Genomic DNA, 19,872 nt, shown 5'->3' with positions numbered 1-19,872 from the left:
AGAAAAGTTTGACATCAGCATAATGCTTCTCTTCTTCTTGAAGTTAATTTATCTTTTCTTGATTCTCAAAGAATTCTTTCTTCAGAATTAAATTCAGCAGAATATGACTTAGTATTAATACTTCTGCTTCATTTTCTCTTGGAACATTTTGAACTCTTTCTTCCTCCAGATTCTGGTTTTCCTTTGTTTCAGGGAAGTTTTAACGTTTCACTATTTTTTTAAAAAATCTGTTTATACCTTAAAATGAGGAAAGATATTCCAAAATTTGTCAGAAGGTTGTCTTAGCTTACAAATGAATTCTTTCTTGTAGTCTCTCGTGTTATAGGATGTGCTCTCAAATTTTTTAAAGAATGTTACATAGCAAAACGTTTCTGGGGAAGAAGACTAAACTGAGTTAATTTTGAGTGCTTATAGAGGACCTCAAGCAGAATCAGTTTTTAAAAGAGACATCAAAGAAATTTAATATTGATGTCATAATTGCAGATATCAGATACTGTTATAAGTCTTCTAAAATCACTTAAATGGCAGTATGATTATGTTGTAACAATAATGTATATGAACTCTTTAGGATGAATTTTTGAAGTCCCAGTATTTTGCATATGGGGATTAGGACACTGAAAAAATTCCATTGACAACATAAACAGATTTTAAAAGTGCTCTCTTTCAATTAAAAGTTAATGAAGATCGTGTATATTGGGGAAACATAGGTGAATCAATAAAGACATTGATACTGATGAGAAATGTGAAAATTTTGGATAAAATTTTTTGTAAGATTGAAGAGTCGGCCGGAAAAAGTATTTCCAGGTGTATAAATTTATAATTAAATTTGAACATTAAATATGATAAATAGATACTTTTTGTCTATATTCCTACATTTATAAATTTAAAAAAATTGTTGCTATCATTGAGAAAGTCTTGTGTCACTGTATATTTGGGTATCTGTTATACATGTTTGTTTACTCTGTGATTCATGTATTGCTATCTATTTTTAGTTGTCTGCAGCTATCATCTTCTAATTGGTTTCATATTTTTGTCTTTGTTTTCCTACAGTCTTTGCTTTTTATCCTATATTTTTAATGAAAAAGGCTCATATATGGAGCTGTGTGTTGGCATTCAACTTGTTCCCCATTGGTGCTGCCAAAATCTAACTTCTCTATTTTCTTAAAGAACTCTTTTCTTTGAGGCTAAATTTGGGTTGCTTTTTGCTGCGGGTAATATTAATAGAAAATCTGGTCAGTATTGGGTTGAGTGAGAAAGATATTTAATGATCTCACCTAACAGGAAATCTAACAGATGGGCAGGCCTGCATCTATGACCGGTTAGACTCTGTCTGATTTCTACTCTGGCATCCTTAACACACACGTTTTTAAGCCTAGTGCTGTCACCTTGTCCTGAGATGACACTTTGCAGCTTCAGGCGGCACCTGCATCCAGAAGATGCTGAAGAAATGGACTGAGGGCAGCACCAGCCTCTCTGCTCCTGAGTCTGTTCCTGGGACCAGTCAAGCCAGGGCTTTCTCATAAGCACTTGTTCAGATTTCCTCTTAGATTATAGTGGGCAAAATGGGATCACTGACTACTTCAGTACTAGGGAAAACTGGGAGTTAGGGGATCTGGGATTATTTTCAGCTTCTCAAGTGGGGCAATGAAGGGAGAAAAGTATTAGAATTTTGACGTTAGCCTTCCTGCAGGTGTGCTCACTGAGGGGTCAAGCTTCCTGTTCTCTGTTAAACTCTTGGTTGTTTTCTAATAGACATCGAGGCTTTGTCACTTGGCTTACAGTCTTTTTGCCTCAGTTTCAGGCAGTTTCTAGGTGTTCATTCTTTGAGGGGTTTTTTGGAGGGTGTCTCTTCAGTGCTGTGTGAGTCCCTTGGTGACGGGGGTTGTGTTTTATATTTCTGTATCCCTGGCATCTCACGCCAAGTGCCTGCCACATACTAATAGTTGGTACCCAGATGCTTGAATGATGGAATACAAAACAGACTAGTATTTCCCTCATGGAGAAAAGACTTCTCTGTTAACCTTAGGTTTAACTAGTATTTATCCCAAAATAAATAGTAAATGCTTAAGCAACAGAAAATATTACAGAACTCAGATATTTTACTTCAGGATTGCTTCTCCATTCCTTTCTCAGGTCCTGTTTAACGTGTCTCTCTGTCTCTGTATCTGTCTGTGTCTGTCACACACAGATACACCTTTTTTTTTAATCTTGTAATAGTTGTAATTTTTGATACATGCATATGGTACAGAATTCAAAGGTTGCATAACAGTAAAAAGTTGTCTTCTACTTCTCTTTGAGTTACCTGTTTCTTCCTCTTGGTGGTACTCACTGTTACTACTGTCTTGAGTTTCCTTCCACACATACTCTAAGCAGTGTTAAGCATATATAAGTCATAGTACACTGTGGATAATTTTTTATGTATGTTTCTCATGCTGTGTAAATGGTGATGTTCTATACATATTTTTTATAAACAGTTGATTATAAGGTTTTCTGTGTTTTTTCCACATGCTGACTTCTTATATGATATATTTGGATGATCTTTTCATATCAATTGTATCAGCTGTATCAATAGAGCTTCTTAATTAGCTCATTCATGTAGGTTCCCAGCCCCTGGCACATTAGAAGCAGTGTATCCAGGAGTAATGTGGGCATGGCAGGTAACAAGAGCAGCACCCAAGCCTGCCAAGAGTAAGGCTATGAGCCCAAGGCAGCAGGAGAAGTGAGCTCCAAGAGGGCTGCCCTTGAGCTGTGACAAGTGACCCTGGCCGCTCCTGCTGCCGGGGAAAAGGTCAGGTAGTCCTATTCCTGTGGAAGAATGAAGGTGAGGAGAAGGATGAGAAGTGTCCTTCTTGTCCTGTCTACCCCTGGAAGGGTCACAGATGTCTTTTTTTCTGTGGACTGAAGCATAAAGGTGATTAGGGAAGTGCCGCATCTTTATGTTTGTTCACAGATGTAGAAAAAGAGAGTTCCCTGGGCGTAGAGACTGTCTTTCGTTTGAGTCACAGCATCTGTTACTGTGTTTATTTGACATTTAATTAAGTGCATGAAATGAAGGTGAAAAGTAATCATCAACTGGAAACCAAGATTACCTATTTCTGACAAATGCATGGGAAAATCTGTTTTTTTAAGATGATGTTTAAGAAGTTATATCTATTAAGTGAAATCATATATATCTGTCTGCATTTTGTACATATTCCAGATAAGTTTATGTCAGTGTGGACACTGATCTCCACTGGATTGGTGTATTCTTGGTAGAAAAATCATTAATGATGGAGTTGCCTGTTAACCCAAGTGATCACAAAGTCTATACAACCAGTATACATACCTTGCCTTTTGCATTTCTTCTGTGTCTCTGTTTTTAGTTTAATGGAACACATTTAATTAATCGCTGCTTTCTATTAAACCTTTCAGTTCAGTTGCTCAATCGTGTCTGACTCTTGGCCATCCCATGGACCACAGCACGCCAGGCATCTCTGTCCTTCACCAGCTCCCAGAACTTGCTCAAACTCATGTCTTTTGAGTCGGTGATGCCATCCAACCATCTCATCCTCTGTCGTCCCCTTCTTCTCCTGCCCTCAATCTTTCCCAGCATCAGGGTCTTTTCTAATGAGTCAGTTCTTCACATCAGGTGGCCAAAGTATTGAGTTTCAACTTCAGCATCAGTCTTTCCAATGAATATTCAGGACTGATTTCCTTTAGGATGGACTGGTTGGATCTCCTTGTAGTCCAGGGGACTCTTCAAGAGTCTTCTTCAACACCACAGTTCAGTTAACCTTTAGGTACCTTTAATATAGCTGTGCTTTTAATAAACATTTTTAAAAAGGAATGTAATGTTTATATTTTGTAGAAAATGGCTCTCTCTACATAGTGATGGATTACTGTGAAGGAGGGGATCTGTTCAAAAGAATAAATGCTCAGAAGGGCATTTTGTTTCAAGAGGACCAGGTGAGTTAGCATATAGGCGATTGAGTCTTAATCCACGAATGTTGTTGAGAAGTCATTCAAAGCTTATTTTTTATGCATGTGTTTCTTTATAACCACAGGTGCTGACTGAGTATTGGCCACATACTCTAGCACTGCAGTCACATTTTTGCTCTCATGAGATCGTTTATAATTTATGTTGGCAACTTTTCTTGTGACTTGTGGGTTTGGTATCATGTTTTGAGAGTCCTGTGTCAGTCAAAGATATTATAGAAAATCAGCCTATGTTTTCTTCCTCGCTTTATACTTTAATTTTTGATTTTTAAAAATGCCATCTACTTGGATTTTTTTTTTTTTTTTTGATGTTAGAAGTGAGGTAGAAATTCAGCTTTTTTACTTTCAAGTGGCCAGCTGCAGAGTGTATATTTATATGTAATGAATGTAGGGTGAAAGAGAAGTCAGAGGTGTCTTCCAGTAATCCAGCTTGATTTTTTCCCTCTTGTGATTTTTACTTCTGTAGAAAAGTAGTATATTTAATAACAAAGAAAAGTCACTCAGCATCATACTATCCTAAAATATAAAGTATTTCCCTTTTTCACTCTTCTCTGAAAATTTTTTTCCATATTAATTCTGATTTATAAAAGATGCCTTAGGAGCAGTTCTTACATTTAAATGTAGTGTGTATACTGCATGTAATGTGACTGTTGATCTGAGTATCTACCTAATGTAAATGACATTAATTACAATGAAATTAAAAATTACAACTTTTTTTTTTGAGGATTTAGATCCTCTCTTCCCCAGATATTCCTGAGTTCTTTTAATGAACAAGGAAAGACTAATGTGAAATATAAATTTTTAAAGAAATGATCTGATTTATCCCCCCTAGATTTTGGACTGGTTTGTACAGATATGTTTGGCCCTAAAACATGTACATGATAGAAAAATTCTTCATCGAGACATAAAATCACAGGTATGTTTTTTCTGTCACTACTAACTTCTAAGTAGATTTGGACATTGGGTCAGCATTGTCTTGAGCAAAGACTGGACTGTAACAATATTTGTGGGTTTTTTCCGTCTTTTTTACAGAACATATTTTTAACCAGAGATGGAACAATACAACTTGGAGATTTTGGAATTGCTAGAGTTCTTAATAGGTAAATTTTGGTTTGATACAGTGTCTTCAGTGAAGTTTTAATCCATGGTTGTATACTTGTGATAATTTATAATATCTTTAAGTATCTTAAGTTTCTCCAATAATTCTCTTTTTGTTCTAGTACTGTAGAGCTGGCTCGAACTTGCATAGGGACCCCATACTACTTGTCACCTGAGATCTGTGAAAATAAACCTTATAATAATAAAAGGTATTTTAAATGATACTTAATTCATGTTGTATAATATTTTCTTTAAATCTTTCTTTGTTATACAATTATTAACTTTCAGAATATTATTCTAAAATCAGTAATGGACATATGTCCACATATGTACATATTCATATGTATATATATTTTTTTAATATATGATGAGGGGAATTGTAAAGAAGCTATTTCACTCTCTTGCTGAAGGAACTATGGAAAGAATTACTTTCTTATCTCAGTTATAAAGGGAAACAGTGCTTTCTTTGTCTTTCTTTTCATAGTAGTTACTTCCCATTGATTACAGTAATTGATATTTATTGAACACTTGCTATATGCCAGAGACTGTTTTAAATGCACTGTATATGTTAACTCTTTTTGTCTTCATAGTGGCCTTCTGAGTTGTAGGTATTTGTCATTCCTCCTTTCCTTAGAAGGAAAACAAATGCAGAGAGAGGTGAAGTGACTTCATAGTCCCAGGCATCTGACTCCCAAGTCCAAATTCCTAATCACTGAGTCGTAGTATGGCTAACAGATTGAATAGTGTGTGTGTCAGGAAGAGGAATTCTGCCACTGAATTCCAGTTACCTTTTCTTTTCTCTCACACACACTCACTTAAAAATCCCAACTCAGAAACATTGACCTTAGTTTTGAAAGCACCCTACGAGGCTAAAAGGAAGTGGTGACTGGCAATAATGCATGTATTCAGGATTGCTTTCCACCCCGTCCCCCCTTTTCTTTTGAGGGTAGGGAAACTGTATTTCAGACCTGAGCAGAAGGGATGAGAGCATCATCTGAGCAATGTATTTAAATCAGTTACGATGATCAGTCAAGTCCATGGAGTGTTTTGTTAGTGGATATTCTAAAGGTATTTAGAATATTCAAAGTATTTTCTTTGAGCTAAAGTAATTTTACATGTTAATGCTGTTTCAGTGTCTTTTGGGTGATTCAGTTGTGAAAATATTAGTCTTTAAATTTGAAATGGATTTAATCATCCCTTGAAGAATTTTATATAAATTTGATTTTATGAAAAAATGCTTTAAAGCTGTAGTGGATAAACATCATTAATTATACTTAGAAATTCATATTTTCCCAGATGTTTCTTAAAGAATTTTATTAATAAGATCATTAATGTTTTTATTTATAGCTTTTAGTTTATAACATGTTCAAGTTACTAAAGGCTTTTTACATTTACTTTTTTATCTTAGTGGAATCTTAAAATTAAACATATTTTGGGGTTACAGTTTTGACTTTGTAGATTTTTGTGAGAGATTGGCTAGATAACTTTAGGATTTCTTTTTTTTCTTTAACTTTAGGATTTCAATAATGGGTTTTATTCTTTTCCAATACATTCAGCTTCCAAGAGCAGTGGTTTTTCCTTTTTTTGACTTGTAGCTATGAATTGTGAGGGTTTTTTTTTTTTCCTCTTAAAAATAGAAATAGTCTTTTAGTTATAAAAATATCTGTTTATTTAAGATAAAAGAGCAGAAGAGACTGTGGATAAAGATGATAGTGTAACTAAGTCTTGAAATTAGAAAATAAATTAATGTATTTACTCTTTAACATTTCTTAGTTGGTTGTCACAGATTTGTTTCAGATTTACTTTTAATAAATTAATATTTTCTTCATTAAAGCAGTATTTTACTTTATAATATTTAAGAAATTGTATTTTGCAAATGATGAAGTAAAACATTTTGATTTTTTGCAAAATAAGAAAACTGACATATCTGAAATATACTGATTTTGTTTAAATATTGTTTTGCTAATGACACTTAAAGTAATTATTTAGGCAACTTATTTTTCTAATCTTGGGATAACTGCTTTCTTCATTTAGTTATGGTTGAAATTTTAAGTTTGAAAGAACACGTTTTATGGAACCCGTGCTTTTGCAAAATATTTTCAAGCTGCTTTGTCTTCTTAAAGTGAAAATCTTTTAAAGTAATTTCTGATTCTTGGAGAAGATCTCTCATTTTTCTGTTTTCTAGTGATATTTGGGCTCTGGGGTGTGTCCTGTATGAGATGTGCACACTTAAACATGCAGTAAGTAGAAGTTTGTGAAATATTTTACAAATTCTGTGAAAAAATACCTATAATATTTGTTTAAAAAAATCATTTGCCATCTTTCAGATGACCCACTTGTACTAGGAATTACTCTTCTCTGTTGGTTTGTGAATTTCTCAGTATTTTCTGAGATGTAAATCAGTTTTCCCTTAACATATATGCATATATCAAATATGCATGTTATATATGTTGTTATAATATCATATATCATACTTCATTCTAGAAAATTATTTCTAAAGACATTTGCTATCTTATAAATGTTAAACTTGTATAATGAATTTGATATTTTGTCTTAACAGACTATTAATTTCATTTTAGCAATTTTTCTCAAAACATCCAAATTATTTGATTTGAGAATTGAAATTATCTAAAGAACAGTTTTCAGCATATTTACGGGAAGGTGATTTTACTGATGCAAGTAATGTTTAATTCAGAGTATTTTAAAATTTTCACTTTTTAGGTGGCACATAATTTACCAAAAAGGGGAGGTTCTTGTTCTAAGTAGGTTCAGTTTTAATCACTATCCATATTAAAATCTTGCTTTTTAAAAATGCTTCCTCTACTAATTAAAGAGTAATATATTTTTATTACAGAAAACTTAAGGGAATAAATAAAACCATAAGGAAGTGGATAAATATCAAAAGTGATTGCTCTAGTCAGTAATGTCTGCTTGTAAATTGTTTCTTTCTAGACTTTCTTTTAGAATAATTTATAAAATGAGTTCCATTTTTGTTTTTTTTCCCCCTCATAAGTTTTGTTGTATTGTATAAGCACTTTTATAGACTATCTTTATTGCCTGATGTTTTTTGACTATTTTTTTCGCTGTGTTTTTTCATGGTTGCATTGTCTTCCATTGTATTACCTTAAGATTTTATTTTTCTTAAGGAAAAGGGCATAGACTGCCAAAGTGATATGACCTGGTGGATATCAGATCTACCTTTGAAGAAATTGGTCAGTTTTTCTGTGACATACAGTGATTTAGGTCTAAATCTATATATTTTTATTTACTTGTTATTTTTTTTGGCTGCACCCTGCCATTATGGGATCTTCGTTTCTGACCAGGGAATTGAACTTTGGCCTATGGCAGTGAACGCAGAGTCATAACCACTGAACCATCAGGGAATTCCCTAAACCTACCTATTTTTAAAAAATCTTTTCATTTGCATTGTTCTGTCACCATTGCTTCTGTATTTTGGAGTTACTTACCCTTAAGTGGACACATGAAGCTCAGTAAGTCATTAATCTTTATTTTATGAAGAGCTTATCATTTGAGAGAGAAGCGAAATTTCACTGTAGTGAAGGAATAAAGTATAACCTGTTTCTGCATTTAGGATTCTTTCTTAGGTACATAGACATTTCTAGATGATTGAATTGTACTCACATCTTAATAAACAATATTATATTTTATGTGCTAGGGGAACTCATCATTTAAGAGAACTCTTTTATACTTTGTATAATTACCATTGCCTACTTCATACTATGTTTTGTTTTCTTAATTGTATATATTAACATAAGTGTACAACTGTTCTATACCATTTTAACTGAGATCTCAAAAACTTAATTTTACTTTCAAAATGAAATCGTCTTTTTAGATTTTAAACTGCCCACCTCTTTTTTCCCCACTTAAGAGTTTATATTGTGTTTGATCCTAAAATATATGTTTCCATTGATGAGGTTTATATTCCCGTTTGGAATACTTGCCACGTTGCTGACTCCGTATGGCTTTTGGGAGCATCACACATTTAAAAATAATAATAATGAGCAATGTATAAAAGAAATTAATTAATACCTTTGTTTATTACATTTTCCCCAAAGACTTTTAGTTCTCTAGTTAATTTCCTATTCTAGTTGCTACAGCAGGGGCACAGGAAGGCAGATCTTAAATGAAGACCACCAGGTTTGCTTGTTTTACCATCTTGGTTATTATTATCTTTTATAAACCCTTTACTCTGATTAGTACCTATATTCCATCTTTCAGTTTTTTGAATACGTAAAAGTTAATCTTATAGCAGGTTATACCATTTCATGAGAACTGGTATTTTCTTTTAAATGTGTTTGTAAGTAACCAAGTGAATCTTGCTCTGGAGAGCATGTGCTGATTAAAATATTGGAAAGAGGGTTGCAGTTCTGTTATTTGTTAATAGGAAAAACTCTATTTCTTATTGTTGATACTCAACATTTTCAACTTATGTTTCATATGTTTCATTTATTTTCTCGATTTTAGTTTGAAGCTGGCAATATGAAAAACCTGGTATTGAAGATAATATCTGGATCTTTTCCACCCGTGTCTTTGCATTATTCTTACGATCTCCGCAGTTTACTCTCTCAGTTATTTAAAAGAAATCCTAGGGATAGACCATCAGTCAACTCCATATTGGAGAAAGGTTTTATAGCCAAACGTATTGAAAAGTTTCTCTCCCCTCAGGTATGTTTTTTTTTATTTTGTTGTTAAATTGAGCAGGAGGGTTGTGGAGCTTGACTGGGGCGTGGCCTCTTCTGTTTGGAGGAGAGCTCTTTGCAGCCCTGGGGGGTGTGTACCTTTCCCAGCTGTGCTGGAGTCACTTTCCTTTCTGTTTTCCTGCTACTCTTCCCCTTCCTGTTTGCTTTCCAGTTGTGCATTTGCATTCCTTCTCTGTTTCCTCTTAACACTTACTGCTTAACTTCTAACACCTCTCGTCACCATGTGTATAGCAGTTTTTATACATCAGGCAGAATTCAGTTCAGTCCTGACCCTGTGTACCCGGAGGTGGCATCAGATCTTACAGTTCAAGGCCTCAGTCTCTCCCACAGGACCACCCCCACTTCAGAAGCCATTTGTAAGTGGCAGGTTGTCACCCATGCTTCTGTCCATCCAGTTTATGTGTCAGGTTCCCATGACCCCTGCCTCTGGTTCCACTGATGTGCCCGCTGGAGCAGCTCACAGGACTCAGAGAAATTTATTTCCATTTACCAGTTTATTATAAAGCATGTAGGTGAATGGCCAGGAAAAAAGGTACCTAATGGTGAGGTCCAGAGGCATCCTAAGTGCAGGAACTGGGGTCCCCCCTTGAATGTTTGCCAATTCAGAAGCTTTCTGAACCTTTTCCCTGGTTTTTTATGGCGTCTTCATTAGTAGGCATGATCAGTAAATCTTTGGTCCTTAGTTATTGGTTCCAGCCCCTTTCCTCTCCTGGTTAGGGGACGGCAGTGGGATTGGAATTTTTAACCCTCTAATCTGGGAGTTGGTTTCCCTGGCAACCAGTTTTCATCCTTAGGTGCTTTCCAAATGTCACCTCATTAACAAATTTTGGTGTGTCTCAAACGGGCTTGTTTTAAACAACAAAAGGCATCTTTGCTTCCCACTGAGGAAATTTCAAGGATTTTAGGAGCTGTGTGCCAGGAACTGAGTGCTGACCAAGTATGTATTTCTTAATATAAGTCAAAATATCAGAGTTATTCCTCTGTCTCTTCAGTTTCTGTTGTTTTGTTTTCCAGTTTTTTTATTCTGGTAAAATAGATACAAGATAAAATTTATTAATGTCACCAGTTTTGAGTGTACAATTAAGTGCGTTCATAGTGCTGTGCACCCGTCATCTCATCCATTTCCAGGTCTCTCTTCCTCTTGGAAAACTGAGTCTATACCCATTAATCAGTAACTCCCCTTCCCCTCGCCCTGGCCCTGGTATCCATCTTTCTGTATTCTCCGACTTGGGTTTCTAACAGTAAGACTATTCAAAATTTATCTGCCTCCCTTTCCTCACCTGTGAACAATGGGATTATAAATGTATCTAATTAATAATGTCTTGAAGTGGTTACCATAGTCAAAAATCATAATGCTTGTGAAGTGCTTAGTGTCTAATATTAAGTACTCAGTATACTCAATATATGTTAAGTATTATCAATATAACTTTACTGTGTTAACATATTATCTTTATAATTGCTCTTTCTCTAGTAGAAGATTGCAAACCACTGTGTGTGGGCATGTATATGTATATATAATAGATTGCTGACTCATGATTCCTCCTCTACTACTTGCATACGGGTGCTTAATAAATACTTGTTGAGTTGAATTTTAATTGAACACGATTTATCAAAAATCTGTCCCAAGTCAATTAGTATATAAGTATGGTCACCTGAAAGTGGAATTATTTTACATAATTTGTGTGACCTTTGTTGATTTAAATGATCACTATTAAACTCTTCTATGAATCAAATATCTAGTAAAATCATAGTTTTATTACTTTAAATGTTCATGAGATGAGAGGGAAGTGTCTTATTTCTTCTGACTTTTTACAGAATATCCATATGAGCAAATAATCTTCAGGAAACAGAGATGTGAATTTAACTGTTACTACCAAGAGAATACATTAGTAAGCAAGAAAGCCAGTTAAAATTTGGCAGTTAGAGGCCACTAATATAGGACATAGCTACAGTCTCTGAAGTGTGGGTGTTTTACAAGACTCCTTTGTTACAAATAGCATTTTCAAGCACAGATTTATGTTGCAGTGTGCTCTTGTTTTTGACAGCTACTGGAGAAGAAAGAATGACTTCAGTCAGTCTCTCTGAGTTTGTTTTCTCCCATACCAACAATTAGGACAGACATATAGTCTCAAGGCTGAAGCACTGGAATTCAGCTCAGTTCAGTTCAGTCACTCAGTCATGTCTGACTCTTTGCGACCCCATGGACTGCAGCACGCCAGACCTCCCTGTCCATCACCAACTCCTGGAGTTTACTCAAATTCGTGTCCGTTGAGTCAGCGTTGCCATCCAACTATCTCATCCTCTGTTGTCCCCTTCTCCTCCTGCCTTGTCTTTCACAGCATCAGGGTCCTTTCCAATGAGTCGGGAATTCAGCTAGCCAGCAACAAAAGAAAATACTCAAGCCTGATATACACAGAATATGTAACATGGAAAGAAAAGAGGGCAGATGATGGCTACTAGTAACAAGAGTATTTGACAGACACGTTTAGTGTATACATGGTATCTCGTTGTGTAACCACCACTTAGATTTCACTCTTCACCAAAAATGTTCTTTTCTTCTTACGATTTTTCTGCTATATATCTGCATTTGATTAATTCTAGAAGAAAGCTTGTCCACAGAAATGATAAATAAGTTGGTAAGATTGGGAAGAAATTAACATAGGAGAAATTTGATGAATGGACAATTTAAGTTTTAGTACAGTTTATTTGGCAACATAATTGTGACTGAAAAAGAAAAAAAATATTTTGATTAATGGCTAGGTTTTTTTTTAATTTGAAAATTTCACATCTTTTCTAACTTTCCCCCCACCTCTTTCAATTTAAGCTTATTGCGGAAGAATTTTGTCTAAAAACATTTTCCAAGTTTGGAGCGCAACCTCTACCAGGTAAGTGGAGTTTAACATGAATCCTTTCCTGTGTTTGTGATAATCAGTATACTAATTATATTGGAGATATTTGTAGATACAAGAAGTTGAGGTAGTTGTATGATAAATCTAATCCAGAGGAAATGAATCTAAAATTTTTTTATGATATGTGATGAGTTAATAACAAAGTTTCCATTTATTATCTGCCTTCATTTAAATGAATTCTGTTTTGAAATCTTTCTTACTCAAGTGTTCAGCTCATATTCTGAGAATATTGTTATGAAATGTTATAAAATGCCCTAAGTGCAAATCCTTTTCTTTTTTTTTTGCAAATCCTTTTTTTTTTAATTTATTTTTTTATTTTTGATTGTACTGGGTCTTCACTGGCTTTTGTTGCAGCAGTAGTTGTGGAGCGTGGGCTTAGTTGCCCCAAGGCATGTGGAATCTTCCTTGACCACAGGTAAAACCCATGTCCTCTGCATTGACAGGCAGATTCTTATCTTCTGTACCACCAGGGAAGCTCCAGTGCAAATCTTGATGTAAAATAATTTTCTTTAAGAAATATTTTTTATTGTAAAGTACTTTAAAAGTAAATCAATGTGAAGTCAGACACCTTAGCAAGGATAGTTATTCTTTAAATATGGGCCAGCAGCAGTGGAGTATTTGTTGGATTGTCAGTGTGGTTATATATTGTTTATGTATATATTTTTGTGAGAGGGAAATCATTTTTTCCCCATGGAGTGATTTCAGATGGATTTCTGAAATCCGTGGAAGTTATTAAGACTTGAAGATTGTTGTTTTTTAAGCATAATGCTTTGCATGTCTTACTCCATTGTGAGTATAAATACATTAATAAAAATGAATCCCATATCATAAAACTTGAGTCCCTAACAGCTGGACAGGGTGTGGCAATGTGTTCTTGGGAAGGCCAATTGTGTCAGCTCTTCTTAAACACCCTGGGGCTCATCCTCTGAGCCGACAGAAGCTGGCCATCCTGGCGATCAGCCCAGTGGGAACCATGTTCATGAGACAGACATAAGGCAGGGTCAGCATGTCCCTCCTGGCGCTCTTGCCTCATGAGAAGTCACATCTTCATCAAAGCCTCCTTGTCACACAGACAGGAATCCCTGGGTCAGCACGGTCTTCCCAGTGGATGAGCCTCCGAGGCAGTGGAGCAGGGTTCCCTAGTGGGAGGAGCTGGATGGAGGCGTGTATGACACAAGGAGTGTGTGATACAAGGAGTTGTCTTGCTCCTGGCCTTGAGCCCCTCATGGGCTCCTGTCCTGGCAGGAAGCTTCCTCCTCCTGGGAAGCGCATCTCTGAAAGGGGGAACACTCAGAAGCCAGATGAGAGCTGAGTAGCCCTCCTTCTTCTCTGGGGTGCAGGGTACTGTTCCTGTGGTCTCCTGGGACCCCTCCTGTTTGTGCTTGGGTGCCTCTTGCCCCTTTTCTGGCACACATGTGGTTATGTTAATATATGCAGCCAAGTTCCAGTGGTGTGACTGTATCTGTTTTCGAAAAGAAGCTTACAGTTCTCAGAGGGAAAGTTTTTTTCCTCACATTTCCTAATTCCTGTCTCAATACAGTTGAAGTATGTGTTTAGAAAAACTTACTGTAATATACTGTATCAGTTTCTCAGATTTTCTACACACTTCAATTGTGAATATAAACTGCCAGTCAAATGGCTAATGTTGCTTTAATTTTATAAGCATTCACTAAATTGTGTGAGTAGTATGTCATTATAAAAATCAAAAAGAAGAAAATAAAAATTACCCTACTCTTAATACAGACTGTTTTATTTGGTATATATATTTCAATGATAACAGATGCATAATGATTGGAAATTGGGGTTGTGTTACAAGGAAAGATTTTTTTTTATTTCACAATATTATATCTTGATCATTTTCTAATGCAGTTAAATATTCTTTGAACAGAGTTTAGTGGTAGTGTTTCCTTGTAAACGCCTAGTTAAATTTTTTCTCCATTCCCCTGCTATAGAAGAAGCGCGCTGGTTTGCAGAGGTGGATCACGTGGTTCTGGGACAGGGTGTAGCCCTGGGGTGGAGGGCAGACGGGGTGGGAGCAGGGCTGAGCAGGGAGAGCGAGTCAGGGCGGAAAGGACCACTGGGAGGCCTCGTGCAGCCGGGGCTCTGACCCCCCTTAGTCTCAGGAACGTGAAGTCTGGACTTCCATTTTCATTACTTTAGTCTGAACAGCTTATCTTCAGTTTGTCATTGTTCTAAGACTGAACCCTGTCTAGGCTTCAGTAAAAGTTGGATATTGATATATAATGCTGAATGTGTGTATATTTTTGTGGTTCTCTGATTAGTTTTTTGACATCAATTAAACATTGTTCTTTTTTAAATTTATTTTTTAATTGAAGGATAATTGCTTTACAGAATTGTGTTGTTTTCTGTCAAACCTCAACATGAATCAGCCATAGGTATACATATATCCCCTCCCTCTTGAACCTCCCTCCCACATCCCTCCCCATCCCATCCCTCTAGATTGATACAGAGCCCCTGTAAACATTGTTCTTGATATACGTTGGTCTCTGAACATTTTGACCAGTTTCTACTCCTACCAGCAGTGCATAAACGTACTTGTTTCCTGGGACCCTAAGTTAATAGTGATTCTTTTTAAAGTTCCTTTTTTTCAGTGGGTCTGTAGATGTAGGCATTACTCAGACTATATAAGAAGCAAATATTAATTCTCATAGTGATGGAGTTACTGTTTAACAGTTGCTCTTGAAGTTTATGTTCTGATTTTGAGAGTAATTTCTAAGATATGGAATGTTCTTTATAAACTTTATTTTTAACATCTTTATTGAAATATTGAAATGTAATCCGCTTAAAATTCACTTCATCCATTTAAAGTCAATGATTCGGTGTGCTTTAGTATATTCACAGACATGTACAATCATCATCCACCATCAGTTTTAGGGATGTGCTTTTTCTGTATGAGAAATTTCAGCATCTTAGAGGAGTGTCGCTTATTGCTTCTTTCAGAAAGTGGCTTTAGTGTAAAATAGTCATGATGAAGACATTGACACGTGGTAAGGAGTGAAGGAGATGTTTAGTGAAGAGTCTCAAACTGAACGCTGTCAGTGATTGTGAACATGAAAAAGTTCTGTGTTGAAGAATTTTGAAATTAAAGATTTGAACACTAAGAACTCTGAATATAATTCTTTGTATTATTTTCTCATGTAGTTAAAAGACCAGCTTCAGGACAAAGCTTGGCTTCTGTTATGTCTGCTCAGAAAATTACAAAGCCTGCTGCTAAATATGGAATACCTTTGACAAATAAGAAATATGTAGATAAAAAATTGCATGAAAGGAAACCACTCCAGAAATATAAACAGGTATGATGTGGTGATGATGTTACAAACTGTGTATTAGTAACATGTTCAGTTTGACCTTATTTTATTGCAGCTCAGTTCAGTTAATCTTGAAGTCTTTAGGATTGTTTTTATTAAGTTATTAAAGAGCATTGCTATTCTATGCTTCACCAGTCTTCTAAAACTTAGGAGACTTACAGAAGGCATGAAGAGACATTAAGTAAATACATTAAGTAAAGTAGTTGGTGCAGTAAAAAGAAAGTAACATTGTAAGTGAAATCATTGTTGAATAACCTAAGCGGAACCATTTGTTTTTTGCATAAAGTAAATGATCATCTGAGATAAACATCATAAAAATCTGGGGAAAATTTGAATTTAAGGATTCATGATGAGATAATTAAATATGTGGAGGGATATGACCTTACGGTCTGTCATGTCTCAAAAGAAAATTAAGGCCTGTAGCATTTAGGTGCTGTGCCTGAAAACATAGATTAGTTGCAAGAATTTGTCATTTTTCTTCATGTCTGTAGCCACTGTATTCTCTGGAATGTGGCACTGTTGGTTTTGCTCTGCGTCTGCACGTGCATCTACACAAATGTGCAGAAAAAGGTTTAAGTACACAGGTGTGCAGAGTGCTGTAAGACAAGCCTCGCAGTAGGGGGTTCTTTGTCTTTGGCATGCCTGATGTGTGCACTGTCCCGCTATAAGGTCTTGAACCGGGCAGTGAAGGGTAAATTTCCAGCTGAAGGGCACTGTGACAGCTGGCACCCTGGGTTTGTGGATTTTACTTTTTTTCATTGTTGTGTTTGTTGTTTTTGTTCAGTTGCAAAGTTGTGTCCAACTCTTGTGATCCCATGTACGGCAGCATGCCAGGCTTCCCTGTCTCTTCCCATCTCTCGCAGTTTGCCCAAGTTCATGCCCATTGAATCAGTGATGCCATCCAGCCTCATCCTCTGTCACCCCCTTTTGCTCCTGCCCAGCATCAGGGTCTTTTCTAATGAGTCGTCTCTTCGCATCAGGTGGCCAGAGTATTGGATCTTCAGCTTCAGCATCAGTCCTTCCAATGAATACTCAGGGTTGATTTCCTTTGGGATTGACTGGTTTGATCTCCTTGCAGTCCAAGGGACTCTCAAGAGTCTTCTCCAGCACCACAGTTCGAAGGCATCAATTTTTCGGCACTCAGCCTTCTTTATGATCCATCTCTCACATCCGTACATGACTGCTGGAAAGACCATAGCTTTGACTATACAGACCTTTGTCGGCAAGGTGATGTCTTTGCTTTTTAATACACTGTCTAGGTTTGTCATAGCTTTCCTGCCAAAAAGCAACTGTCTTCTGATTTCATGGCTGCAGTCACCATCTGCAGCAATCTTAGAGCCCAAGAAGAGGAAATCTGTCACTGCTTCCGTGTTTTTCCCTTCTGTTTGCCATGAAGTGATGGGACTGGATGCCATGATCTTAATTTTCTTAATATTGAGTTCTAAGCCAGCTTTTTCACTCTCCTCTTTTACCGTCATCAGGAGACCTTTTTAGTACCTCTTCGCTTTCTGCCATTAAAGTGGTATCATCTGCCTATCTGAGGTTGTTGATATTTCTCCTGGCAATCTTAATTATAGCTTGTAACTCATCCATCCCAGCATTTCACATGATGGGCTCTGTGTAAGTTAAATAAACAGGGTGACAATAAACAGCCTTGTCATACTCCTTTCTCAATTTTGAACCAGTCAGTTGTTCCATATAAGGTTCTATCAGTTGCTTCTTGACCCACAAACAGGTTTCTCAGGAGACAGGTAAGATGGTCTGGTATTCCCATCTCCTTAAGAGTTTCCACAGTTTCTTATGATCCACACAATCAAAGGTGTTAGCATAGTCAATGAAACAGAAGTAGATGTTTTTCTGGAATTCTCTTGCTTTCTCTATGATACAGTGAATGTTGACAATTTGATCTCTGATTCCTCTGCCTTTCCTAAACCTAGTTTGAACAACTGCACAGGCTCGGTTCACATAATGCTGAAGTCTAGCTTGAAGGATTTTGAGCATAACCTTACTAATATGGGAGATGAGTGCAATTATCTGGTAGTTTGAACATCCTTTAGTAATGCCCTTCTTGGGAATTGGGATGAAGATTGAACTTTCCAGTCCTGTGACCACTTCTCAGTTTTCCAAAATTGCTGACATATTGAGTGTAACACTTTAATAGCATCATCTTTTAGGATTTTAAATAGCCTGCTGGGGGGGGGGGGGGAGGGAAAAAAAAAATAAATAGCCTGCTGGAATTCTATCACCTCCACTTGCTTATTGGCAGGAGTGCTTCCTAAGGCCCTCTTAACTTCATACTCCAGAATGTCTGGCTCTGGGTGAGTGACCAAACCATCGTGGTTATCAGGGTCATTAAGGTCTTTTTTAAACAGTTCTTTTGTGTATTCTTTCCATCTCTTCTTGATCTCTCTTGCTTCTATTAGATCTTTACCATTTCTGTCCTTTATTGTGCCCATCTTTGGATGAAATGTACCTTTGATATCTCCCATTTTCTTGAAGAGATCTCAAGCCTTTCCCTGTTTTCTCCTCTGTTTTCTTTGCACTGTTCGTTGAAAAAGGCCTTCTTGTCTCTCCTTGCTATTCTCTGAAAGTCTGCATTTAGTGTTGATATACCTTTCCCTTTCTCCTTTGCTTTTTGCTGCTCTTCTTTCCTCAGCTATTTGTAAAGCCTCCTCAGACAACCACTTTACCTTCTCACATTTCTTTTTCTTTGGGATGGTTTTGTTTGTTGCGTCCTGTACACTGTTACGAACCTCTGTCCATAGTTCTTTAGGCACTCTGTTTACTAGATCCTAATCCCTTGAATCTATTTGTCACCTCCACTGTATATTCACAGGATTTGATTTAAGTTGTACCTGACTGGCCTCGTGGATTTCCCTACTTTCTTTAGTTTAAGCCTGAATTGTGCTATAAGGAGCTGATGATCTAAGCCACAGTCAACTCCAGGTCTTGTTTTTGCTGACTGTATACAGCTTCTCCATCTTCTGCTACAAGGAATATAATCAATCTGATTTCAGTATTGACCATTTGCTGATGTTCATGTGTAAAGTCGTCTCTTGTGTTGTTGAAAAAGGTTGTTTGCTATGACCAGTGAGTTCCCATGGCAGAATTCTACTAGCCTTTGCCATGCTTCATTTTATACTCTAAGACCAAACTTACCTGTTACTCCAGTTATTTCTTAACTTCCTACTTTCACATTCCAGTCCCCTGTGATAAATAGGGCTTCTTTTTTTGGTGTTAGTTCTAGGAGGTCTTGATAGAACTGATCAGCTTCAGCTTCTTTGGCATCAGTGGTTGGGGCATAGACGTGGATTACTGTGATACTGAATGGTTTGCCTTGGAAGCAAACTGAGATCATTCTGTTGTTTTTGAGATTGCACCCAAGTACTACATTTGGAACTCTTATTGACTATGAGGGCTACTCCATTTCTTCTGTTGGATTCTTGCCCACAGTGGTAGATATCATGGTCATCTGAGTTCAGTTCATCCTTTCCTGTCCATTTTTGTTCACTGATTCCAAGATGTCAGTGTTTACACTTGCCATCTCCTGCTTGACCACATCCGATTTACCTTGATTCGTGGACCTAACATCCCAGGTTTCTATGCAATACTGTTCTTTACAGCATCAAATTTTACTTTTCATCCCCAGACATATCCACAGCGAGGTGTAATTTCCTCTTTGGCCCAGCTGCTTCATTCTTTCTGTTAATAGGTAATCATACTATTAGTAGTTACATAATTAGGCCTAAATGGATGAGTTCCATTATATCCTTTCGCCTTCTTTTCTTTAGGTACTACAAGGCACCCAGGACTCCTGGCATCCCCTTATTACATAGTTTC

The 19,872-nt window shown here is 36.5% G+C and overlaps 1 protein-coding gene across 5 annotated transcripts in view; it reads left to right on the top strand.

Moving 5' to 3' along the window:
- The window catches only part of NEK1 (NIMA related kinase 1), a 122,630-nt gene that overhangs the window by 7,588 nt on the left and 95,170 nt on the right, over positions 1-19,872 (top strand). For all 5 annotated transcript variants that reach the window (XM_061132075.1, XM_061132074.1, XM_061132076.1 and 2 more), the window contains exons 4-11: positions 3,848-3,945; positions 4,808-4,891; positions 5,008-5,075; positions 5,196-5,282; positions 7,259-7,313; positions 9,559-9,759; positions 12,619-12,679; positions 15,866-16,017. In XM_061132075.1, the coding sequence (XP_060988058.1) occupies positions 3,848-3,945; positions 4,808-4,891; positions 5,008-5,075; positions 5,196-5,282; positions 7,259-7,313; positions 9,559-9,759; positions 12,619-12,679; positions 15,866-16,017 (806 nt within the window). The remainder of the gene's footprint in view (positions 1-3,847; positions 3,946-4,807; positions 4,892-5,007; positions 5,076-5,195; positions 5,283-7,258; positions 7,314-9,558; positions 9,760-12,618; positions 12,680-15,865; positions 16,018-19,872) is intronic.

The sequence above is a fragment of the Dama dama genome, chromosome 29 (assembly GCF_033118175.1).
Source record: "Dama dama isolate Ldn47 chromosome 29, ASM3311817v1, whole genome shotgun sequence".
Taxonomy (NCBI): domain Eukaryota; kingdom Metazoa; phylum Chordata; class Mammalia; order Artiodactyla; family Cervidae; genus Dama; species Dama dama.
Note: the sequence above shows the minus strand (reverse complement) of the source record. Positions and strands in the feature narration are given on the sequence as shown.